Source organism: Terrapene carolina, unplaced genomic scaffold (genome assembly GCF_002925995.2).
Source record: "Terrapene carolina triunguis isolate 2854851 unplaced genomic scaffold, T_m_triunguis-2.0 Scaffold96, whole genome shotgun sequence".
Lineage (NCBI taxonomy): Eukaryota > Metazoa > Chordata > Testudines > Emydidae > Terrapene > Terrapene triunguis.
Window position 1 is genome coordinate 12046005 of NW_020664447.1, and position 18523 is coordinate 12064527.

General features: G+C 39.7%; 2 protein-coding genes across 6 annotated transcripts in view; one reads left to right on the forward strand and one right to left on the reverse strand.

The window, feature by feature from the left end:
* The window catches only part of IMMP1L (inner mitochondrial membrane peptidase subunit 1), a 72464-nt gene extending 55400 nt beyond the window's left edge, over window positions 1-17064 (forward strand). For all 5 annotated transcript variants that reach the window (XM_024194950.2, XM_024194949.2, XM_024194951.2 and 2 more), the window contains 2 exons: window positions 11244-11354; window positions 16874-17064. In XM_024194950.2, coding sequence (XP_024050718.1) covers window positions 11244-11354; window positions 16874-16942 — 180 coding nt within the window. In that variant the 3' untranslated portion in view covers window positions 16943-17064. The remainder of the gene's footprint in view (window positions 1-11243; window positions 11355-16873) is intronic.
* Window positions 3993-18523, reverse strand: part of DNAJC24 (DnaJ heat shock protein family (Hsp40) member C24) — an 80187-nt gene continuing 65656 nt past the window's right edge. Inside the window, exon 6 of the transcript XR_003369777.1 lies at window positions 3993-4636. The gene's annotated coding sequence lies outside the window, so the exon portion shown is untranslated. The remainder of the gene's footprint in view (window positions 4637-18523) is intronic.

Genomic DNA, 18523 nt, shown 5'->3' on the forward strand with positions numbered 1-18523 from the left:
TCCCCCCCTGTTCCCCAGGTTCCAGCCGCTTCCTGGAGCGGCACGGGGGCAGGGCCGGAAGGCAGGGTGGGGGAGGGCGGGGGGGACCGCGTATTTGAGACCCCTGATCTAGACCCAGATCTAGGAATCTATCATCTCCTAAGGAACAATCTAAGACAGTGCAGCCATCGAACCAAGGGTTTGTCTAAGAACTGGAGGAGGCTCTTGTGGAGGAATGAGAGAATCAGCCCATTGCTATGGCTACATCATCTCCCCGTTCTCCACGCAGATGAAGTGGTTATTTTATCTCCACAAACAGTGATTTTTAAGGCCTTTCAGGACCTGCTTAAAAGAATGACAGACGTATCCCTTGAAGTCAATCAAGAAAGGTTCTATAAATTATTCAACATTTTTCATCCAGTCTGTCATGGCTGCTTTCCCATGCCAATAAATGAGGTTATCCTCGAACCTGCTAAAGATTTGTGGCAGACCCTCCACACTGACCTCAGCAACGTCTAAAAGAGCAGACTACGAATACCAAGTTCTCCCTAAAAGATTTGAATATTTCTTTTCACACTCACCTTTAGTAGCAGGCTGATCCTCTAAGTCAATGGCCAGGGATAAGGACCCCCAAAAGATTATCCTTCTAGGGAGAAAGGTATATTCTTTAGCTCACCTTCAGATGCAGATTAACCGTTATCAGGCTGTGAGTGCTAAGTATGACTTCCTCTAGTGAGACAAAAATCTTATAGCTGGGTAAAAAGCTCCCTCACGATATTAATTACCACCAAGTTGAGAACATTACAAGCTTTCATAAAAGACCGTAGTTGGCATATTTTTATTTAGAGTAGGATTGTATACAAACAGTTGCTTCAATTGCTTATTCTTTGGAGTTCAGACTTCCTGTTCTGCCCCTGGGGTGTCTGGACCTTCACTGTCACAATATTTACCTATGGTTTTTTCCACAAGGCTCATGACTGCCTTGTGGAGACTAAGGTATGTCTATAGTGGAGCTGGAGGTGTAATTTCCAGTTTGGGTCGACATACCCGTGCTAGTTCTGATTGACCTAGAACTCCACAAATAGAAAGTAGCCTTGGAGGGATGGGCTAGCTGCCCCAAGTACAATCCTATCTGAAACCCTATGTACGTTTAAAAAAAATAAAAGTAAAATTAGTTCATAATAAATTTTAATGTAAGGTTGCAGTAGCGCAAATTTTCAAATGTATTTATTCAAAACCTAAACTATATTTAAACATTTTTTAAAAAAATCAGGTGGTTTAAATCTCTCCACCCTGGATCTCTAACTATATGTAGGTCCCAAACCTGCAAACATTTATGCATGTTTTTAATATTGCTGCCATAAGTAATCTCATTAATTCAAGTGAGGCTACTCATGATTCTCATGATAGCGAAGTTAAGCACATGCATAACAGTTTGTAGGTTTGGGGCATTATTTACCATTGTCGGAATCTGACTTATTTCTTAACCTCTGAAGAGTGATGTTGAAAGAAAGCATCTCCTGACCTCCATCTGACTGCCTTATATATGTCAGAGATGGGAATTCCACAATGATCTTGACTACAAAGCAATCGTAACAGTGGTGGAATGTTCAAAGACTTTCTGAACCAGGGCTACCCAGAGGATTCAGGGGGCCTGGGGCAAAGCAATTTCAGGGGCCCATCCATTAAAAAAAGTTGCAATACTATAGAATACTATATTCTCATGGGGGCCCCTGTGGGGCTCTGGGCCTGTGGTAAAATGACTTATTAATATGTTTTTCAATATTTTAAAGACTCCCTTATTCTGATCTGACTTCCGTCTCAACAAGAATCCAATTGAAACAGCTCCAAGTTTGTGCAACTTCCTTCCAACATGTAGAGCTATCACTTTTCTGCCATAAAATACCAACTAAATACCAACTAAAAAAGAGAGGTTGGCCAATTTTTAAAAAGTTTGCCTCCAAAATTGCACCGGCAAGTTTTTCCCCATATAAGCAAAACATGATTGGAATATGCAAATGGATATTTGCCTGGGAAAAAAAAAAGGGCAGTTGGCTGTGAATACAGATTGCTCAAACAAAGGGACATGTAATAATAAAACAAATGAATGTGGGCTTGTAGTATGCAAATGTTTGCTCATAAAAAACTTTATAGATCCATTGTCAGTGTCTGATTTAAAATTTGGCCCATTCAAGCGACTTGTGGAAAAGATTACAGAAAAATGGTTCTGGAGCAGTTAAGGATCCTGACTTTAAAATGCTATTCTGTCTGAAAAGTTGACTTTGTAAAAATGGCATTGTGGGTTTTCATAATCATTATGTCTCACTCACTTTTTCCTCTAGAAATGTGCACAGTTTACAAGTAAAAAGATGGGTCTTGTTGTTTTTTTGTTTTGTTTTTTCTAATTTCCTACCTCCTCACAAATCTACACAGGTCTCTAGCAGTCGAGCTGGATTATTTCCATATTGTTCACTTTTACCCAGCAATTGAGGTTTTTCAGGCCAAAGTGTTCCTTCAGCTACACCTGTCTTCAGATTATGCCTTCAATGACACCTGTACAACCCATTAGCTTTAAGTGGGGATAAATTAAGGTTGATCAGTAAGCGATTTTTAGATTGCTGACAGTCCTAGATCTTTATATAATTTATTAGTGCATGCTACATGGAATTTATTAAAATCAACAATGGACAAAACAAAGTTTACAGTAAATAGTAAATTAATTATCTTGACATAATTTACTGTAATAACTTTCCAGCATCACCTTTAATATAGAAAAATGCTGCAACTGAAATCCTTGCTGGTAGGGCATCTCAAGTCCAAAATTGGACTTTATGCATAAGCAGTGAGATGTACTAATAAATCAAAGTGCACTTTGGTCCAGATCCTCAAGGTCTTTAGGTGCCTAACTCTCATTGAGGATCTGGGCCTCTGTGATTTAACATTGTTTCCTTTGAAGGTCATATGGTATAACATGGAATTTTAGTATTAAAATCTAAAGATAGGTCAAGACTTACAATCTTAGTTCTTCTGCCTAAACAATCAGATGACTCACATTTTGAGAAAATAATTCACAATATGAGTAAACATTTAACCACAACTAATTTCTAAAATAAAAAGATACTATTGTTGCACCGTTGTCACTGTTCCTTATTATAATAGAACAGATCAGGGTCACAGAAGTGTGTTCAAATAAATACCCATTTTATAGTGGGTTAGGAATGGTATATTTTATTCATACGCAGCTCTTGCAGTAAAACCACTCAATGTGTCAAATGAAATGAATAAAATATTCAAAAATACATATGAATTTAAGGCAAAATGGCTGCTGTTCTGTATCTTAAAATATAATATTTCAAATAATTCAAATCTGCAATAATGTTCAGTCACTCAGTAAATCTTCAGTTTCCAGTTCTCATATAACATTACCTGAAGAGAACCAACTGAATTTATACTTATAATTATTGATATCAGATCTACTTTACATTGACTTCTCATGCACATGTTACTACTGTGAGGATGTTTCCAGCGCAGAAGGAAAAGGATAACATGAATGTAGAGATTAAAACTTATTTCCAAAATACTGAGTTCTGGTTCTTTTTAGTAGATTTATGTCATTTTAGGCCACTTGGCAGCTTTAAGATGAACAACCTTTATTGTAAACCCAGAAGAATGATGAATGCAATTAGGTGATAAACAGTGTCTGAATAGAGTATGCCAATTAAGCTATTTGATACCAACTTTGTTAGATATATGCTGCAGGTTATAGGATAATTAAAGGATTAAGGAAAAAATAAATTTTCATTTGTGAGACATGAAATATGGAGTACTAAAACAGAACTGTTGATCTTTTAGATCTTATGCTTTTCCTTAATTAGATGCAATTTACTTAATCAAATAAATAAATTTTATTAGTACTTAGTAAATGTGTCATTTGATATTGTAGGTTCTTTCATCATATTTCACTTTAATCAAGAAAGTTAACACCTGTGGTTTATTCACAAAAGCTTTTTTTTGTTAAATGAACACCCACAGGCAATGAAGCAATTACATTTGTTGCTTGTACCAAAGTAGGAGGCACTTAAATAGACCTCAGTAGGGATAAATGAGAACTTAGAGACTTTATTCTTTTGTCCAGCACTGAGATTAGCTCTTATCATAGCTCAAGAAGGAAGCCTCTGAACTGAAAAGAAAAAATGGGAATGATTTAGGGTTCTTTTTAAATTTCAAACTTTGATATTGCTCAAGGTGATTAGAATACCTGTGACCTTATGAAAGTTCAGCCTTTGAAAAGAACAGGCTATTGTAGAATTCTGAAAGAAGAGACCACAAGAGCATGAGTGTATAATTCTCTGTGCTTTTTATTTTAGAAAAAATACAGCTACTTAATTATTGCTGCATATTTACATGCACGTAAAAATGATAGAGAAAATACACTAAGAAAGTAAATGTTACTTTTTAAAATTCTTTTGATGTTAGATGATTCCATCTTTGTTCATGTTGTACATAGCACATTACTCCTCAGCTATTCCCACAGAAATCAATACAGGCACCTCGTACACAAAACAGAATTGAAGTCAAGGAGACTACTTGAATAGTAAGATATGACTCAATGTGATGAAGGGTGCAGAATCAGGCCTTTTGTGACTTTTATCCATTTCTAAAAAATAAATACATAAATTATAAACCCTTACTTTTCTAGAAGTACAAAATCAGTATAACTCTAAGGCCTTTTACACTTAAAACTTTTGCCACGTTAACTATGCCAACGTACTTAATGTGAAAGAACTCCCCTAGCGTAGATGTAGTTATATCAGTGTAAAAGTGCTTATACCAGTATATTTTATTCTAGACAACCTAAGTGAAATAAGCTATGCTACTATAAAGTACCTTATACTGGTGTAATTGCACCTGTACTAGGGCTTTTCTGGCACAACTGTGTTGGTTAAAAAAATCACATACCGAGCTGACATCGTTATTCGAGTAAAACTTTATGTGTAGACCATGCCTAAGATGAGAGAATACTAGCAATGGTGATATTAGGTAGTTTGATTTTCTCTATCACAGTCTTGTTCCAAGGATAAATGTGAATTTAACAGTAGGGATTTTTGGTTCTGCATTTAGATATAATTAATTTTCTCATAGAAGGCTAAGCTGCTGATCCACCACCTGCAGTGAGTGCAGAATGCAGCAGTGTGACTTCTGTCATGGATGTACAGAAGGAGAGTCTAGTCTACCTATTGCTTTGTCTTCTACACTAGCTGTCTGTATAGATCAGTTTTGATAATCTGCTGTTAAAATGTAAAGCTTTCAGTAGACTTGGTCCCAATATCTTGCTGATCTTCTCTTGCCTTATATATCTCCTTGACCCTTTGGTAAGAAAGGTACTACACTTTTGGTATTGAAAGTATAGTCTAGAATGAGCAAAGCCACATTTTTGCTAAAGAGCTTTGGAATGCCCTGCCTTCTAACATTAGGAAGGCCAAAGGTCCTGATCCTGCAAAGATTTATGCACATACATAACTTTATGCACTTTGAATAATCCCATGGAATTAATTGATTGACTCAGAGTGTAAAGTTAAGCATCTGCATAAGTCTTTGGAGGACTGGGGCTTTAGCTTTTATTTTAAAGGGGCATAAACAACTTTTTTTTAAATTATTGATTGTGGCCTGTCTTAATTCTTGATTGTAGTGAGGTGCCTAGATGATGGACACACACCATATAAAGGTATCATACTGTATTATTTTTAGATGTAATAATTTTGACAATACTTTAAGGTCAGTTTTTGATATGCAGAGTTCTGTCATGCTTTCCATCAGGATTTGTAAAAGTTACCAGAATTGTGTATTTCATGGTGTAAGACTATTCTTCATTGCAAATATGCTCTCTAGTATGCAAACTGTGATACCAGTGAAGCACATTTATAGCACTATATAGGAAACAAATGGGCCGGAGTTGAGATAATTTCTGCTCAGGAGCACATGAAGAGGTGAATGGCTGCAGATGTTTGTGCATAGTTGTTCTGCAAGTCCTGGAATCCTGATCCCACCAACCCCTACCTGTTATCTTGCTAATGAATGCTTAGCTCTCTGCTTTGCCATGTGTCAGGTGAAGCAAGGTGGAAGAGAGGGGCTATTTGTGTCTTGATGATCAGACAATATCACTGCCTAGGATGTGAGACAGTTTCAGAACTGTGCATGACTAAGGATTGATTAAAAAGACATGGTGGGGGAGATGTTGGTGAGACAAGCTTTCAAGCTTATACAGAACTCTTTTTCAGGTCTTCAGGACCTGTTTTTTTCATTGGGCTATAGCCAATCGAGCCTGTTACCTTTATGCACTTGATATTTCTGATACTCCTTTCAAATGACAGTAGTTTTATGCAAGAGAGACAAGGTGGGTGAGGTGATATCTTTTATTGGATCAACTTCTGTTCAGGACAGAGACAAGCTTTCGAGCTTACACAGTGCACTGTATGTAAGAGAGCGGTATGATTGCTCAGAACTCCAGTATGAAACTGGAGAAAAGCCTGTTGAGAGTCTTTGGGTTAAGTTTAGAAGCGAGAGCAACAAGGGTGATGTCATGATGGGCGTGTGCTATAGACCACCGGACCAGGAGGATGAGGTAGATGAGGCTTTCTTTGAACAATTAACTGAAGTTTCCAGAACACAGGCCCTGGTTCTAATGGGGGACTTCAATCACCCTGACATCTGCTGGGAGAGCAATACAGCAGTGCAGACTACCCAGAAAGTTTTTGGAGAGTGTTGGGGACAACTTCCTGGTGCAACTACTGGAGGAACCAACCGGGTTCGTTCTCCTCTTGACCTGCTGCTTACAAACAGGGAATTGGTAGAGGAAGTAGAAGTGGGAGGCAACCTGGGGCAGCAGTGACCATGAGATGGTTGAGTTCAGGATCCTCACAAAAGGAAGAAAGGAGAGTAGCAAAATACGGACCCTGAACTTCAGAAAATCAGATTTTGACTCCCTTAGGGAACTGATGGGCAGGATCCCCTGGGAGGCTAATATGAGGGGGGAAGGAGTCCAGGAAAGCTGGCTGTATTTTAAAGAAGCCTTATTGAGGGTGCAGGAACAAACCATCCCAATGTGCAGAAAGAATAGCAAATATGGCAGGTGACCAGCTTGGCTTAACAGTGAAATCTTCGGTGACCTTAAACACAAAAAGGAAGCTTACAAGAAGTGGAAACTTGGACAAATGACTAGGGAGGAGTATAAAAATATTGTTTGAGCATGCAGGGGTATAATCAGGAAGGCCAAAACACAACTGGAGTTGTAGCTAGCAAGGGATGTGAAGGGTAACAAGAAGGGTTTCTAGAAATATGTTAGCAACAAGAAAAAGGTCAGGGAAAGTGTGGGATCCTTAATGAATGGGGGGAGGCAATCTAGTGATAGATGATTGGAAAAAGCGGAAGTACTCAGTGCTTTTTTTGCCTCGGTCTTCACAGACAAGGTCAGCTCCCACACTGCTGTCCTGGGAAACACAGTATGAGGAGGAGGTGAGCAGCCCTCAGTGGTGAAAGAACAGGTTAAAGACTATTTAGAAAAGCAGGACATGCACAAGTCCATGGGTCCAGATCTAATGCATCCGAGGGTGCTGAGGGAATTAGCTGATGTGGTTGCAGAGCCATTGGCCATTATATTTGAAAACTTGTGGCGATCGGGGGAGGTCCCAGATGGTTGGAAAAAGGCAAATATAGTGCCCATCTTTAAAAAAGGGAAGGAGAACTCGGGGATCTACAGTCCGGTCAGCCTCACCTCAGTCTCTGAAAAAATCATGGAGCAGGTCCTCAAGGAAACCATTTTGAAGCGCTTGGAGGAGAGGAAGGTGATGATCAGGAACAGTCAACATGCATTCACTAAGGGCAAGTCATGCCTGACCAACCTGATTGCCTTCTGTGATGAGATAACTGGCTCTATGGGTATGGGGAAAGCAGTGGACGTGATACATCTTGACTTTAGCAAAGCTTTCGATACAGTCTCCCACAGTATTTTTGCCAGCAAGTTAAAAAAGTATCGGCTGGATGAATGGACTATAAGGTGGATAGAAAGCTGGCTAGATTGTCGGGCTCAACAGGTAGTGATCAATGGCTCGATGTCTAGCAGCCGGTATCAAGTGGAGTACCCCAGGGGTCAGTCCTGGGGCCGGTTTTGTTCAACATCTTTATTAATGATTTGGATGATGCGGTGGATTGCACCCTCAGCAAGTTCACAGATGACACTAAGCTGGGGAGAGAGGGGGGAGAGGTAGGGATAGGGTCCAAAGCGACCTAGACAAATTGGAGGATTGGGCCAAAAGAAATCTGATGAGGTTCAACAAGGACAAGTGCAGAGTCCTGCACTTAGGACGAAAGAATCCCATGCACTGCTACAGGCTGGGGACTGACTGGCTAAGCAGCCGTTCTGCAGAAAAGAACCTTGGGATTACAGTGGATGAGAAGCTGGATATGAGTCAACAGTGTGTCCTTGTTGCCAAGGCGGCTAACGGCATATTGGGCTGAATTAGTAGGAGCATTGCCAGTAAATTGAGGGAAGTGATTATTCCCCTCTATTCGGCACTGGTTAAGCCGCATCTGGAGTATTGCATCCAATTTTGGGCCCCCCACTACAGAAAGGATGTGGACAAACTGTGGAGAGAGTCCAGCGGAGGGCAACAAAAATGATCAGGGGGCTGGGGCACATGACTTATGAGGAGCGGCTGGGGAACTGGGCTTGTTTAGTCTGCAGAAGAGAAGAGTGAGGGGGAATTTGATAGCAGCCTTCAACTTCCTGAAGGGGGGTTCCAAAGAGGATGGAGCTCGGCTGTTCTTAGTGGTGGCAGATGACAGAACAAGGCGCAATGGTCTCAAGTTGCACTGTGGGAGGTCTAGGTTGGATATTAGGAAACACTATTTCACTAGGAGGGTGGTGAAGCACTGGAATGGGTTACCTAGGGAGGTGGTGGAATCTCCATCCTTAAAGGTTTTTAAGGCCCAGCTTGACAAAGCCCTGGCTGGGATGATTTAGTTGGTGTTGGTCTTGTTTTGAGCAGGGAGTTGGACTAGATGACCTCCTGAGGTCTCTTCCAACCCTAATGTTCTATGATTCTATGAGAGCTCATCTTCAGGTCTGGGAAACTTAACCAGAATGTCACAACCCAACAGATTGTTTAGCATAAGTAGTTAACACACACTTCAAGGGACCATTCAAGGTGAAGTGGTGTGTTAACACCGCTCCAATCATAGGGAGGTGGGAAAGCAGCTGGGGGTGGAGTTGCTAGTGGGTTTAGATTGTTGTAATAAGCCATAAATCCAGTGTGTCTATTCGGTCCACGATTTTTAGTGTCTAGTAAAGTCTTTTGGAAGTGTTGTGCAGGTTTCCTTTGAGGATGAGGATTGATAGGTCAGATATAGAGTGATCACTTCGTGTCTCTCACCAACAGAAGTTGGTCCAGTAACAGATATTACCTCACCCACCTTGTCTCTCTAATATTGTGGGACTGACATAGCTACAACACTGCATACAGTAGTTTGATGTGTCATTTGTAGCTCTGGGAGATGTTGGGTAGTGGATTACACCAGCAAGGTCATTTTGCCCCTATGCATGTAATACTGCAGGACTAAACCTGACCGTACATCATGGGTGGGAGGGAGAAGTGGTTGTGGTGAATGCTGTGCATGGGTAAACTGTCAATAACAGAAAATAGCACAAGTATTTGCAGTGGGGCATTTAAAGCATAACTGTAGCATCAGACATGAAGGAAATTTGAGTAAAGTGGAAGTGTCAGCACATTCTAAAACCTAGATCTACAGGCGATGGAGTGAAACTCCATGCATTTATGCGGAGATGGATGTCCTACACAGATCAGTTGGACTTTAGACATTTGATTGTCTTTTACTGACTTCCACCTTCATTAGTTAGTTACTTCCGTTCTGTCTACCCATCAGTAAAATCCTTTTATGCTTTTCTTTGCTGTTTTGGTGATATTTTCTGCCCATTGGCATATTTCATTGGATCTCACTATGGTCTTTTTTCTTTTTAATCAAGTGTATTCATACATTCATTTTTTAGCAGTTAAAGTGGATCCCCTCTCAAAGTCAAGACTGGTTGGGTAGCAGGAATTTTCTGTAGTGGCTGGTAGGAAGTATTACTAGTATTTAAGTCTAGCCTATATTCTTAGGCATATAAACTATCAAATATAATATTTAAGAATTATTTTGCTTATAAGAGCCTATCCTTATCTGAAGTTGTGAAATGTTCAGTGATACTATTTTGTCTTACAAGCATGAATCGTAGTCATTGCATGCTATATATTTTGAATCAATTCTTTCATGCTGGTTAAATGTACGCAGCTCTGAACTGTGTTATTTTGGTTACTAATGCAACCGTAGGTGCTGGAACTAGGAGTGCTGGGGGTGCTGCAGCACACACCTTGGCTTGAAGTGGTTTCCATTATGTACAGGGTTTACAGTTTGGTTCAGTGGCTCTCAGCACCCCAACTATAAACATTGTTTCAGCACCCCTGAATGCAACTGTGTTTCTATTTCTCATGTTTTCATTGAGTTAGTCAGGTCCTGAATTTACAGCATGTAATATAGTTAATGCATAGTACATATAGGCAATAAAAGGTCTTTGTCATATAGTATAAGGTCACCATCATTAATTTTCAAATTGTAAAGAGAGACTTGCTGTTTTGTGATGGTCATTATTGCAATATAATGTGCTGTGGATCCTGCCTGCACATAGAATGAACTGTGATCTTAATTAGAACTTTGACAAGCCCACTCCGATAAAATGATGAGATTATTCGTAATTGATGTCACAATCAATTACCATTTAGATCATCATGAGCCTACTAACAGGTCTAGCCTTGGTGCTGGCCCCAGGATGTTGATGAGTGTGTGGCTGCCCTGTTCATGCTGTTACTGCGACAGGAGGGCAGATTTTCAGTCAACATCCTAATGACCTCTTTTGAAGTCTATTAAATTAATGACCCTGTCATACTGGTCTAACCTCTTGCATCTTCATTTTGGATTTTTTGTTGCAAACTAGTGTTTCTGGAGCATGTGATAGAACAGATACTTGGGAAAAAAAATTTTTTTCTAATCTAGCACTGTTTTAGAGACCTTAGAAGTATTAATTCATGGCATGACAAAAAAAACACCAAAGGGTTCACTTTACAGGTTATATCTTGGGGGATTGAATTTCCTTTAAAGAAACACATTCTTATTCTGCATTGTCTAACTTGTATTTTGATCTTCCCTAACTGTAGGTGCCTAAAGGGCATGTTTGGTTAGAAGGAGATAATCTCAGGAATTCTACAGATTCCAGGTGTTATGGACCTGTTCCTTATGGACTGATAAGAGGACGTATTTGCTTCAAGGTATACCTATAGGATCTAAAACCAGTTACTTCAAACATTTTTAAAAAAGATATAAAAGCAAAAGTCTACTCCCATCCTTAGCAACATCACTGAACTAAATGGGGATGAATATCAGAACAACTTGGACTTTTTAGATTGTTTCAAGAAAAGTCTCTCCATATTTTTGGGACGGAGACAAATAGTTTCACTTGAAAATGCACACCTCAAATGATCACCATCATTAAGGCTGTGTCAACAGTTTGGCAAATGAATCTATACCCATTCCATATATGTGGAATACAATCCATCCCCACCTTGCATTTTTTGTAATCATATTTCCAAAATGATGAAACAGTATCATTTTGTGTTTAGCTATTTTATATAATTTTAAACAAAATATCATTTGAGACATAGTTCCATATTGCAAAGAACAGTGACTGGGGGGGAGGTTGTCTTTTCTAGGCCTAGTTACTTTAGGACCCTAACTCTAGACCCACTGACTTGCCTACACCATTCTTAATAATTGTTAAACTGAAATCTCTGAACCAACTTTAACTCATGACAGATCCACCATAATTATCTGCCCTTCACTGCTAGATATGAATCAAGTCTCTTGTTAAATGTTTTGTTACACAATAAACCATGTAAGCTTACTTTTACTGTTTATATAACCTATATTTCTATAACCCTATTTCCTATTATATTTTCATATTATTTCTGTCTGCATTATGAATCAGTGTGTACAACTGTATTTAATCACTTATAAAAATAAGGAACTAGGATTAATTTCTCTTTCTAAACAATTACTATAGGAAGCAAGTTGGTACAATTCAGTGGGTTCATGCAGTAGGCTTTAGAAAACTAGGTTTAAATCCTGCTGTGGACAAAGTGAAAGGTTGCTGGTCACTATTTGCCACATACCACAAAACCACCACATACTGTAATTCAGCACAACTGGCATATGTGCTCAGAAAAGACTCAACTCTTGTTAAAAAATATTGTGTGTATTAATGCAGCTTAGAATTGTAGGAGTGCATTTTCACTTTTCAGAAAACCTTGCAACTACTGACCATAATCAGTAATTGCTTACTAAACCTGAAATAACATTTTCCCCTCAGCTTTGTTTGACCTCTGTTCTTTATGGGTTATTAAAACATTTGCCATCAGTGTCTCCCTGGCACATTACAAGTTCTAGCTGTTCCATCCCTGAATGTTTGTCTTAACATGCATTTCTAGAGCACAGAACAATGATTATTCTAAACAGTGTAGTGATTTTGTGATATTGACAAATAACCACAAGGATAAGTTGGGTAGTGGTTGTGGCCTAAAGTTTGACCCAAACCTGCAAAATTACAAAGCTAGTTAGTGCATCGCCCACGTAAAATTTATATGTAGCTAGTGAGCCCATTAAATTATTTTAGTGAGAATCTAGTGTTAGTCATTTTACTGAAAAATCTCCAGTCACTGTGACAGGATTAGAGAACTGCCACTTAATATTATATTTTTTAGTCTGAGGTGGCCTTTTGCCAACTGATGATTATTAATGTTCTGCTGAGAATAAAGCATATGGTGTGTAATAAACAAGAGTGAGTTTATACTTCAAAACACTATGTTTTAGGAAACTATTGAGATGTCTAACACTGCTATAGCTATAAATCAGTGTACAGTAATCTGCATAACACCATATTGTAGTTATTGAGAGAACATTTCTTCTTTACTTTTAAAAAAGAACGAACAAAACTCAGTTGCTGTAATTTATTTTTAAAAAATTATGCATATCCTGAGCAATCATGATTGGTGTAAAGTCACCTGCCTTCCATGTCAGACAGTCTGTACTGTGGTGTATTCCACATCTCCCTGCTGGCTGAAGGCAGAACAAAGATTAACAGCCACCCTAGGTCCTGGAGTGCCTCTCCGTGGAGAACCCCAGACATCTTTGCCTCCACTCCTGGGCAGAAGGCAGACTAAGGATCTCCCCTTTGTAGCAGAGTCCTTCAGCACAGGACTACCAAAATCATCTGAACTCATGGAAAACTGATTTAAATTTTTTTTTTTAAACCCTCTCTATTGGCAGAGGGGTTTTGAGCCAGATTGCCGGCTGGAGCAAACCTGTTTTATCCTACTCTCACTCCATGAAACACTCCAGGAGCCACCAATCCCAGAAAAAAAACAGAAAAGCATTTCAGAATTATTTTCCAACTAAAGCAAAGAAAGAATTGTGTGTTCCATTATCCCCATTATTTGAAGTAGTAGTCAAGGTTTAATGGGCTCCCAAGCAAAGCTAAGCATCCTACAGAGAAAAATGATAGAGATTCTATTCTTTACCCATGGACAAGAAAGACTTGGTCATTCTACCAAATGTGGATGCAGCAGCCACTGCATTAGTAAAAGACACTAATTGCCTCAGAGGGAGAGCCACGGGTGAGTTTAGCAGGGATAGACTGTATGACCCAGTAAGGACAGGATCAAGATAAAAAAACTGAAGGCAAGTTTGAACTGAAAGCAAATAGGAATAAGATCTGATTAGCAGCTTCTCTTGTAGCAAATGCTTCTCTGAATTCCCTTAGATTCACAGCTTGCTCCGTGGCATCTAATCTGGTAGCCCAAAGACTCCTCTGGCTCCATCTCTGGAAACCAAACACACAGGTAAAACACCTTATGATCTCAGCCAAGTATTTAGGGGGCAAGATGTTTGATGAGGACATGGGCTTGGGGGGGGGGGGAACAGTAGCAGAAGCAGGTGAGAAGAAAGTCTTTTCCATGTCATTGACCTGAGGAGATCTATAGAACTTTTCTTTGGTACATGTTTTCGGTTTATGCTTACCAGCCCACAAGAAATCCACAGACACTTCATATTTGGAAGAGGGAGATGGTACCATTTCAATAGATCAAGAAACTTCAAATAGTGGTCTTCTGGAAGACCTGCATCAAACTATAAATCATCTACCTGACTCTGTGCCCAGCATCCAACACTACCTCCCATCTTGGGATGGAGTAGGGGGGAGAGGAGGAGATTTCAGAAGTCTGTCCACTTACAGGAGACACCTACATCAGGCAGGTGGATACTAGGGACAGTTCTACAGGGTTATGCTATTGAACTTACCAAATTCCTCAAAGACAAGTTCATAGTCTGTCCCAGAAGAGAGAACAGATAAGTACCAAACAAAGCAAACAAACATCTCAGCATTTGAGCCATAGAATCAGGATCAACAAGACAGATTCTGTGGTGTGTACTTTATTCTTTTCTGTCCCAAAGAAGAATAGGAACACAAGAGCCATCTTAGATCTTAAGTCTCTTAACAAATCCACCAGCTCTCTCAAGTTTTGGATGGAAATCCTGAAGTCTGTCATTGCAGCTCTGTCACCCAAGATTTCATGACTTCAGCAGACTTTGAAGAGGCTTATCTTCATGTGCCAATCAGGGAGATTCACTGAAAATGTCTGTGCTCTGTTACAATGGGAAGCATGTTCAGGACAGGACTCTCTGTGGACTAGTGACTACCCCCACAGGTTATCCCACAAGATTTGGGTGGGCTTAGCAGCCATTGTCAGAAAGAGGATACACATGTATCCCTATCAGATTGTCCTTCAGGATCCAGGGGAGACTTACAGGATCATGGGTTTCTGTAAACATAGAGAAGAGGCTTTTTTTTTTTTTTTTATTATGGAGATATACGTATCTCATAGAACTGGAAGGGACCTTGAAAGATCATCGAGTCCAGTCCCCTGCCTTCACTAGCAGGACCAATTTTTTGCCCCCGATCCCTAAATGGCCCCCTCAAGGATTGAACTCTCAACCCTGGGTTTAGCGGGCCAATGCTCAAACCACTGAGCTTCCAGCCATCTCAAGGACTTCTGCATTTAGCAATGATCCTGGATACCATGGAGATGTCTAGGATTACTCTTACCATATCAAAAAGAAATTGTAACCAATCAGGATCTGAGAATCACTGATCTCAGGTCAGTCACATACTCCCTCAAGTGATGGACTGATTCTTTGTGATTCCAACAGGAGACTGAATGGGATGAAAGGAATATAAGCAGAGTACGTTAAATCAAGAGCATGAAAACTTATTGGTGGTCCACAGCATTTCTATCACTCTTCAGCTAAAAGGCAGGCCTCTAAAACCTCTACTGAAAGATGGAGCAAAGCATATATTACTGAAGCTTATAGAGCACCTGGAGCAAATCCACCGGATAACCTCACAGCTTATTCCAAGGAGTTCAGCAATTTGTTGGGCAAAAAGGTCTGGTGCTTAATGTGGAATCTGTAAGGCAGCTATGTGGACATCCGTGCACCTGTTCATGAAGCATTACAGCGTTGATTTCTCTTCTTCCTTAAATGCAGCATTCAGGAGAAGGGTACTGCAACATGTGCTGCCCCAGCAGTAACCCAAGACAAGTTCCTGTGTAAACAATTTGAATCACCCCCTCTCCCCCAAAGTTGAGTATGCTTTCCACATCCCACAATACGGACGGTCAGACACAGGGTGGGGGTAGGATGTGGTGAGAAAGGAAAACTCTCTCTTTACCTGTGAATTTTCTTTCTAATACTCTTCGTGTCCGACATTCTGGCCCAACCAGCGTGGATGCATTTGTCTGAGAACTGAAGTTGTTTTTCTCCACTGTCCCAGATTATAAGCTTCCTAAGGCTGTGTTATGAGGTTCATATGTCCAAGTTAGGTGACTTATACTAATATATTCAGTAAATATTTTTCAGCTTTGGAAGCAATCATTCTGGGTTCCCCACAGAAGGGTGGTCCTGGACCCAGGCTAGCTGTCAATCTTTGTTCTGGCTCCAGCCAGCAGGAAGAATTATTATTACTATATTACCTTATAATAAAGACTGTCAGATATGGAGGGTATTAAAAAGATTGGTAAGTAAGAAGGAAATCTTCCTATTGTGGTATCCTTATCTCAACTAAAGAATTAAAAGGTGACAAGTGTAAAGTATATATAACAAGACGGAGTATGGAAATACAGTATAATTCCACTTATCCACATTCTCTTTTCGAATAATCTTAGTTATCTGAAGCCACACATCTCTCCCATGTAGCCGTTAGTTAATCACCCGCTAGTAACGTCTCATTAGGCTCATCACTAATCGATGGCTTTGTATTTGTATAGTGGTTCTGAGCCGCTACCTGCAATTACTGAGACTGAATCCCGTTTCAGCAGCAACAGCAACTGACAATGTCTATGTCAGACTGTGATTAGTCAGTTTTTAAAAAAAAAAATAAAATTCAGAATTCTGTCCACAGTAGTTTAATACATTTTTGGTGTTTTAATAAACTCAAAGTTGGGTTACTTTACTCTTTTATAAAGTACAAAGTATTAAGCAAACATCAGCATTACTCCTTTTATTCCCCACATTTCTACATCAGTGAAACTGAAGCACAAAATAGCACTCTGTTTATCCGGTCAGTTACCAGAAACTTTCTGATGTCCCTCGGGCCATTTGGAGAAATGGGTGTGTACAGTATTGAAATTAGAGTTTTAAATCAATGGTCAACTAACTTTTACCATATTTCATTTTACAGATATGGCCTCCGAATGATTTTGGATTTCTGCGTGCTAGCCCTAACGGTCACAGATTTTTGGATGATTAAGAGAACTAATAAGTGAATTCTGCCAGTTTACTGAACTGTCTTACAATGCTTTAATAGCTTTTTTTACTGATTGAATGAAACAATGTATTTGTATTTACAATAAATTAAACGTGACTTTTTGAGCTAAAGTTTCACTTTATTAGCATCTAGAATAAAACATATGCTGAAGTCAGTTATGGAAATTAAATGCTGTTGTAATTACAGTTATTCAGCTTTCATTAACCATTCATGATGAGTTCACACAAGAAAGTGTCTTATAGTCTAAGGGCTAGACCCTTACAGGGGATTTTGGCTCAGCTTCACAATGCCTAATTTTAGGCACCCAGTCTCCCTCTACAATGCATGGGGAGAGCTAAGCACCTAAGAATGGTATTAACAGAAGGCAGCAAGCTGAGTAAGGGGGCTACCCAAGCTAAGCAGAACAAAATACTAAGGAGGGTGGTGGGGCAGAAGCAGCAGCAGATTCACATGGTTCTGATGTAGCTGTGGTGGCATGTAGAATGGACTTCCATCTTGAATGGTCCCTTGCAAGTTTTCTTCCTTCAGCAAGAGTCAGGATGGGAAGATTTAGGCTTCTTAAATCCCTCAAAATAGTATCTTCCAACTTCATTCATGGTTGGCTTCATGCTCTGCTTTCTTCAACCTCAGCTCTATTAACCTTCTGTACAAGTGTACCTCCTTTTTCACACTGGACACGACCCCACCATTTCTGTCAACTTGTTCTCAACTGTTGCAACTTGCCAGGATCATCTAGTCTATGGCAAAAGTCAAACTAATGGATTTTAAGAATATGCTGTAACTTTTGACACTAAAAACTATCTAGTATTCTCTTCTCAGTTGTTTTTAATGGCCATGTTTCTCCTCCATACAGATAACAGAGTTATCATCACTACTGCATTGAACCCTCTTAATTGTAACACACATATCCTGCTGCCCAAATAGAGGGCTCTGAAGATGGTGAAATGCCATTAATGCAAAACCAATCTAACATATGACTTCTTTGGATACAGCACCTCCTGCTGTCAACTGACTACCCAAATGGATAAAACTATTCACCTATTCAGTGTCATTAACATTACTTGCAGCACTGGCAGGTCATTTGTTTCCATTTTACAGGAGGCATGCATGGCTTTGGCTTTATAACCATTAATCTGAAGTCCCATAGATTCTGCAATTTTTTGCAGTTCTTCCAGCATTAGCTGTAGTTGGTCAATACCAGGTAAGGCAATATCATCCATACACTTGAGATCCTCAAAAAATGAATCTAAGTTTCACACCTCCTATATTGTCCTCAATCAGATAGTCTATTAGAACATTAAATAATAATGCAGGTGAGAGAACACATCCCTGTCATACACCGATTCTATTGAAAATCAGTCTCTAATACAGCCATTGACCCTCACGCAGCTAAATGTACCATGGTACAGTTTCTCTATTAGATACTTTATGTCCTCATCAGAGGGAAGTCGTGTTAGTCTGGATCTGTAAAAGGCAACAAAGAGTCCTGTGGCACCGTATAGACTAACAGACGTATTGGAGCATAAACTTTCGTGGGTGAATACTCACTTCGTCAGATGTCTG